The 8,240-nt window shown below is 36.9% G+C and overlaps 1 protein-coding gene across 2 annotated transcripts in view; it reads left to right on the top strand.

Annotated features, from left to right (window-relative positions):
• LOC102470352 (V-type proton ATPase subunit S1-like protein) overlaps positions 1-8,240 on the top strand; it is a 25,725-nt gene that overhangs the window by 13,106 nt on the left and 4,379 nt on the right. The window contains exons 5-6 of one of the 2 annotated variants that reach the window (XM_006143488.2): positions 3,521-3,571; positions 6,299-6,518. In XM_006143488.2, the coding sequence (XP_006143550.1) occupies positions 3,521-3,571; positions 6,299-6,518 (271 nt within the window). Of the gene's footprint in view, positions 1-3,520; positions 3,572-6,298; positions 6,540-8,240 lie in introns of both variants that reach the window. The other variant, XM_006143487.3, reaches the window with a different exon arrangement.

The raw sequence follows: 8,240 nt of genomic DNA, 5'->3' as shown, positions 1-8,240 counted from the left end.
ATTATCAATGCCCTTATGAGTTTCTTCGCCTTCTGGGATGCCTATTATCTGGATGTTCGGATGTTTGATTGTATCTGGTATTTCTCGTATATTATTCTCAAGTTTTTGGGCCATTTTCTCAGTCTTCGTGGTGGATTTTTCTAGGCCAGTAATTTTCTCTTCTACATCTGAGATTCTATTTTCTGTATGATCTAGTCTGCTTTTAATACTTTCAAGGGAAATTTTGACTTCTTGTATTATAGCCTTCATCTCTAACAGTTCCATCTGATTCTTTTGTAAAGAGTGAAATTCCTCTTTTAGATCTTGTATGAATTTCCTCACCTCCTAGAACTCTTCAACTCCTTTCTCCTTCCTCTTTAGAAGTTTCTTGTCTCTCTTCTCTTCCATCTCTGTAAGCTTTGCCATTATGAATGTTCTGAATTCTTTATCAGACATTTCCATGATTTCCATTGAACTGTGTGTGGATGAAGAGGAGTTATCCTTTTCCCTTGGAGGAGAGGTATTTTCCTGCTTCCCCATATTTCTTGTGGTCCTGCAGCGATTTCTGGTCATCTGGTGGATGGTCGGTTTCTTTCCAAACTTGGAAGTTCAATCACACGAGTTTTGTATGCTGGAGGCTGAATTATCGGTGGGACCTCTTCATTTCTCCGTTTCCCCCAAAATGGCTAGATCGCAGGAGCCATGGAGCTGTCTCTTTCATATGGGTTATTTTATAAATAGCACACCCATCCCCCATAAATAGTATTAAGATAAATTCAGACCAATTATTATTTCTACTTTTTGATAAACTGGAGCAAACTAATGAGATTATAAATGTGTGGTATTTCTCAAGCTTATAATGGGACATGTTATAGCTTTTTTTGTTTGTTTTTATAAGGTATATTGAAATGTTACACTTTCTAGATATTATAATGGTCCAGAGCAGCCACAGCATTTGTGTATTTAAATTTCTCACATTTTCCTGTTTTAATTATTTATTAAGATTCTTATCATTCTGATTTTTTAGCCTTACTGAAATATAAATAAAGTATAATAAACTAAACCCATAAAACATCACCACCATCAAGACAACAAACATTTTGATCACATCTAAAAGTTTCCTTTAGCTCCTTATAGCAATCTGGCCTCCCAACCCTCCAGATAACCATGGATTTGATGTCTTTCATTATAGATTAGTTTTTATTTTCTAGAATTTTGTAGAAATATTATGATACAGTGTGTACTAGGTTTTAGTCTAGCTTCTTCCACTAAACAAAATGATTTTTAAAAATTTGCAAGAGGGTGTGTACACTCCCCAGAGAGAGATAGAGAGATGGAGAGATAAGGAGAGGGAGAAGACAATGCCCAGTGGAGGCATAGTCTTGTGGCAGACTCTCTTTTCCTTCATTTATTTATTTTGCTGGAACTTTGGGCATGTATGCACATGCACTAAGCATATTTTTTAGGCTTTCAGGATCAGGATTATTACCACATGTTCAGCCTTGTGGAATCTGGTACCCTTAACCACTGGGCCACAGGGCTAGACCTGAATAAAGGTTTTTATAATCTTTTATGTTGTTGCCTGTATCAGTGGTGTATTCCTTTTCACTGCCAAGTAGTTCTCCACTGTATGGATATACCACACCTTATTTATTCATTCATTCATTTGTTGATGGAAATTTGTTTTTGTCCCCCCCTCCCCTGCTATTATATAACTTTCTAAATAAAGTTTCTATGAACATTCATGTACAAGCCTTTGTAGCAGCAGCTATTTTAATTTCTCTTAGGTATCATTCCACTTAGGAGTAGAATGGCTGGGTCATATAGGGTGCACATGTTGAACTTTTTTTTTTATTATTTAACTTTACTTATTTATTTTTAAATTTGACCAGAAAGCGAGGGAGGGAGGGAGGAAGAAAGAAAGAGAAAAGTGAGAAAGCAAGCTGCCAGGTCTAGGACTTGAACCGTGGCCAGCCATGTAGGAGTCCAGCACCCTTAACCACCACAACACCTGCTGGTCCCCATATTGAACTTTTAAAAAACTGCTAAACTGCTTTTTAAATTGGCTGCACCATTTTCCCTTTCCATCAACATAGTGTAAGAGTTTTATTTGTTTCACATTCTTACCATTAATAATAGACTGTAGAGAAATACTTTTATGTTTCTGCAAGGCTACTAATTTCTGAACAAATTTCATTGTGACCTGAGTTAACAATAAGCCTTGAAGTTAGTAGGAGAATTAACTCTTCAGAAGAATAGGTAAACATGTCAAGGAGTAATGAAACTCAGGGACATTGGGACACATCAAGGAATGGAAACGTAGAGAGGCTTGTCTTATCTTTCCCTTGGAGACATTTGTTATATACCACGATATTAGACTGGCAGCCGCTTGTCTCTTTATGGTGAACTATTTGCTACCATTAAAAGGCTAATTAAACTCTTGGTTGTGTGTATTTTGGGGTAGGTACCCACATCTTCACTCTTCTTTTCCCAAGAAGAATATATTGACACTAAGAGAGCAAATGTTTCTCCCTCTCAGAAAGTGAGGAGGGAACCCCTGTCTCTCTGATAAATAAATTTCTGGATTCATAGTTTTGGTATTCCTCATCTGTATTACAAATTTCTACATGTATAGGATGACATCTGACTTTCATTATATTACCTATGGAGAAGAACTGGGTTAAAAGGGGGGGGACCAATGTGGTTATTCCTATAAGTAAATAGTAATCTGTTTTTGCTCCAGGATATCTTCTGCTTATTCTCAGGAAAAATATGAATAAATATATTCAAAAGCTTAAATGTCAGTTTTGTTTTTAAAGTTTTAAGTAATCTGACTGGTGTACTGTGGTATCTTATTGTGGTTTTATCTTATATTTTCTTAATGACTAATGTGGTGAACATATTTTCATGTATGTTTGGCCATTTGTATATCTCCCTTACAAAATGTTTGTTCTTTAAGTTAGGTTGTCTTTTTATTGAGTTGTCAGTGTTAGTTACTATATTTGGGATAAATGCTTTGTGTATATATATTGTGTAATATATACATATTGTGTGTATGTATTGTGTGTGTGAATACGTATATATTTTTTGTTCTGTTTTCTCAACAGTGTTTAGGAAAGCCAGTTTTGATTTTAAAAAAAGTCTGATTTATCCATTTTTTTCTTTTATGATTCATGCTTTTGTATTTTTTAAAGAAACCATTGCTTATCCCAAGATTGTAAAAACATTTTTCTATTCATTTCATAGTTTAAAAAATATTATTATTACTTTTTATTGTCGGAGAGTGTATGTGCTGGCTCAATTGCAAGAGAGTGACACCCCCCTCCCTTCTGCAATGGGGCATGGTCACCATTGTTGGCTATGTGGGATCTGGCTTCCTATGCACAGGGCTTAACTGTTTACTTACGGGGATGGCCCTATACATTTTGTAGTTTTAGGAGTTACATGTAGGTCCATGATCCATTTTGAGGTATTTTGGGACATAGTGGGAGGTAAAGGGCCATTCCTATTTTGATATACTACAATGTGTCTGTTTTCTTAGGTTGTCTCTGAAGTTTGGTGATGCTGGAAATCTCAAAGGTCTTGATATAAGGTAGGTAGGCTGTCACTTTGGAGTACCATAGTTTCAGCACTTCAGATTAGCTCTATACAGTTCATTCCACGTGATTCCATTATGTGATCTTGTTATGTGCCCAGTACTGTGACATGTCAAATACCAGATCTACTAACCCCAAAAAGTCAGCGGTGGTCTGTGATAGAGTCCTGTAGTAATGCTTTCTCTACTTTTTACCAAAATATCTAATGTGTCCTTCTGTATCCCCAGCCTGATTAGAAATTTAGACAACACATGCAGCTAAAAATGACCCTTTTTTTCCTCTGAGGAAATAATAAATATAAATAAAGCTCAAGGGCTGAGACTTTGGTTTAAAGGTTTTGTTTATTTGTTTGTTTGTTTGTTAGTTTGTTTGTTTTCCTATAGCTCCTTATAATGAATCACATTTACCATTTAACTGTAGTGAAAGGGTCTCTGTTAACTGAATTCCCCAGCAGAGAATATAGGCCTCCGTTTTTCTGTTTATCTATGGAAGGATACATCTACCAACTGTGGTTTATCCAAGCAGTTGGAAGATGCTTCTAGGGGGGTGGGTGGGGATGGTGGGCAATTTGAAAACATTGTTTTTTTTTTCCTTACAAAAGTATAGTATTTTCCTTCTTATAGGGTGAAAGTTCTAGTCGAGATAAGCAGTTATGTTTTTAATATCACTTGGAAAATGCTATGGAACACTTCTGCTCTGCAAACATATTCTACAGTTCCACGGAAATGGGGTTCTGTGTTCAAATGTGTTTGGAAATGACTACACACCATGTCTTCCTCTTGGAGAGTCATAGTGTAAATTCATACATTAAATGTTTGGAGAATGTGTGCCCTAAGGCAGGTTATTGCACTGTTTATCTTTGATTAACCTCATATTTCCTATGTTTAACTTAGGAAAGTTTTTTTCCTAAGAACACTTGCCACATTTCACTGGGTAGTAGTGTTTCACTGATTGTAATTTAGGAAATCATGCCATCATGTGTCAGAGCAAATATATATGGAAATAGAACCCCACAAGATGACTAAACACATATATATATATCTATTTGATATAAAAATGGAAAATATTTTAAATATGTAATAGCACTGTTTTTCTCAAATGGAAAATAGTTTTTATTATTAGTAGTAGTATTTCTGATAGTAAAAGTATATTGCAGATACTGTCAGTACCCTGTCTATAATTACTTTGGTGTTTCCATCTGACAATAGCCTACCTGCTCAACTTTCAGTTCTCAGTCCCTCCTTACCCCAAAGCTTTCCCTGGCCGAAGGAACTCATAGCCTCCCATTCCTAGTTCGGCAGTTCTCAGTTAATGACTGAAGGAAGTGTGCAAATACCTCAGCTCTCTCTCCCTCAGATGAGGTAACACAGGATATGAGTTCTACTCTGGCTCTCAGGTTCTCCCATGGGCCTTAAGTCTCCACTTGTCTATAGCGGAAATTTGCTTAATAATATGCTCTTTCTGGCGGACTTCTCTCCTGTCATTTCTCTTCTCATCACTCTACGTATTTCAAATGACTAAATTCCCCCAAGTACTTCTTGTATCATATCCTGATCTCAGAGTTTTCATCCAAAGGAACCCAAACCTAGACAAGAAAAACTGGTGAAAACAGAAAAATCGGAATAGATAATGGAAAAACCAATATTGAGCTGGAAGAAGAAGATGAAAATTACCAATAACCCAAACACCATTTGTAATCACTATTAATATTTTGATCTCTAACCTTCCAGAATTTTGTCTATACAGTGTTACATTGTTTTAAAAAATGATCATGACATTTATAGTTTTTTCATGGCTGGAGAATATTTCATTTAAATATGGTTAAGAGCAAGGGCTCTGCTTGCAGATTGAATTTGAGGCCAGTATTTACTCCCTGAGTATGTTTGCATGAGTTATTTAACACCTCTGTCTTATATTCCTCATCTGTGAAAAGGTAATGATGCTACCTATCTCATAGTGTTGTACTGAAGATTAAATAAAATACACATAAATAACATAGAAAGGTGACTGACATAGTAAGAGAGCTGTTATTATTATTTTAAAGAATTATTTAACTTTATTTACTTATTTATTTTAATTTGACCAGAGAAGAACAGAGTGAGAGCAAGAGAGAGAGAGAGAGAGAGAGAGAGAGAGAGCCGCCAGGTTCAGGACTTGAAGCACTGACAGTCGTGAGTCCAGCACCCTTAACCACCATGCCACCTGCTGGTCCCAAGAGCTGTTACTATTTTTAACCGCAATTTAGCTAATTCTATATGAGAGGCCATCACTGAGTGTATGGAAAATATATATTATTAAAAATCGTTTATGAATTTTAAATTTTTACACTATAATAGATTTGTTCTTTAATTCCATCTTCTGATGAATTTTTAGAAGTCCCCTTGTACTGATGTCCATTTAAGCCCTTCTCATTTTCTCGGGCAACAATAAACACATAATGAAGTGTAGATTCCGAAGAAAAGAAAGAAAGAAAAATAAAAGCCTCTTGCATATGTGTGAATATTTTTTTTTTCCTGTTTTAGGAATTTGTATTGCTCACTTTTGGAGCGTTTCCTGTCATTTGTTCTCTTTTCCATCTATCTGAAGAATACTAAATCGTTCCCCAAGCCAGTTCTACCTTCTGACAAAAGAGGGCGCCATTGCACTGTTCAGAGACAATATCCTGCGTCAGTAATTATGGTCAAAGTGCTTTGGGGGTAATACTGTTTTATAATCATTTCCAGATTCATCCTTGCCAATTACAACAAGTTGTCCATGCAGAGTTGGTTTAGTCTGCACCGCATAGAAATTTTTTTCAACAATTCAATCCAAGCAACTTTTAATGCAACTGGCATACATGCTCCATCCAGTTTTTCCTACCACTGTCACCGTGTCAGCAGCCTGCAGTTGTACGATGCTCTCTTGTCGCCCAGCAACATGGATGATTCGTCAAGCCTGTGGGAGGTAACTTTTGTTGATTTCCAGGTAATAAACTAAAGCATGTGCTCAATACATCTGTGAACTTGGTGCCAAAGAAACTCAGTGTTTGTCTGATGACACCTGAAATAAACATGGACTTCTAAGGAAACAAGAAGCATGGATACCTTTAAAATAATACTGGCATTTCCCCCCTTTATCTTCTAAGGTGTGAAATTGAATAGGAAGGAGTATTTCCTCTCCCTGCAGCACTCATCTCCCTACCAAGGGCTTGCCTTTACATGCAGGGTTGTCCAGTCACTAGTAATTATCAGTGAGGAATGCCAGCTGTCTAAGCCTGAGTGAAGCTGTAGTGTGAAGCCCAGTGACTGACACTTCCTGGGCCGAGAGGCCCTTCTGTGGAGAGGCATTGTTGGACAATTATTTTATTTCCCCCAGGGAGTGGAGCAGCGATCCTATCAGGGCAGATAAGACGTACATCTGTAGTGTGAGTGATAGCTTTGGCAGTTAACACAGGAATGGTGTCATCAGCCCAGGAGTCAAAAATATCCCAAAGCTCTCTTGAAAGTATTTGGGGAAAGGCATGGGTGTGTAAGAGGTTCCTTTTCACCACCAGAATTCCAGGCTGAGAGATGTTCTGTCGAGTTCCTTTATCCTGTTTACCTGCAGAAAGAGCTTAACTTGCTCTTCCAACTTGCTGAAGTAGCAGACAGAGCTTTCCATGTTCCTTGTATGGGCACTTTCCAACTCTTTCCAAATATTTATATTTATATTTATATGTATAGATAGTCCTCCATCTTCTCCCTCCAAGCTTGGAGAGGTGGGGTGTTCAGCAGCAGTTTAGGGTACAGAGCTTGCATGGCAGAGTCAGATAGACCTGGCTTTAAATTGCTTCTCAGCCCTGAACAAATTACTTACTCCTCTTAATTTGACCTATCTTTATGAATATAAAGGATCCATAGCTGATATATATGGAAACACCCAGGACCGAATCAGGCATGCACTGACACTAACTATTGCCTAAGTCTTGTCCATATGTTGGCACTCAAAGTTATCGTATGTAATTTGTCTTCAAAACTTATCACAATATTGTAAGATAGATGTTATTGTCCCTGTTTTGCCAGTGTATATATATATATACACATTATATGTTTATATGTGTTATAAATACAAATTATTCATATTCTCTGTGTATATGTATGTGTGTAGATGCTCTGTGGGTGTACATGTGTGCACTTTTTCCTTTGAAAAAGGGTGCAGGCAGAAAGCCTGCAGGGAGGAGGTAATAATAGCAAGGACTAATTCACATATTAGTTTGCCTGATCAGAGTGGGGGATTGATCGGTGTGTTCCTTGTTCCACAGATGACTTACTGTATCTTATAGAAGTATTGCAAGAAAAAATAACTTTAAAAATGAGTAAACAGCTTTATAGTCATTAAAATGGCTATGATTAACAATAACAAACAGAAAATAATCAGTGTTAGCAAGGATGTGGAGAAACCGAACCCCTTGTGCATTGCTAATGACAGTGTAAAATGATACAAATGTTGTGGACAATAATATAGCATTCCCTTAAAAACCGAACATAGAATAATCAAGTAATCTGGTAATTTTACTTTTTACTTAAAATTCCAAAAGAATTAGAAGCAGGGACTCCAACAACTATTTGTAACCTGGGTTCATAGCAACATTTTTCACAATAGCCGAGAGATGGAAACAGCCCAAATGTCTATCAGTGGGTACACGGG

The sequence above is a fragment of the Tupaia chinensis genome, unplaced genomic scaffold (genome assembly GCF_000334495.1).
Source record: "Tupaia chinensis unplaced genomic scaffold, TupChi_1.0 Scaffold000099_1, whole genome shotgun sequence".
Lineage (NCBI taxonomy): Eukaryota > Metazoa > Chordata > Mammalia > Scandentia > Tupaiidae > Tupaia > Tupaia belangeri.
This window is presented reverse-complemented; position numbering and strand designations above follow the sequence as displayed.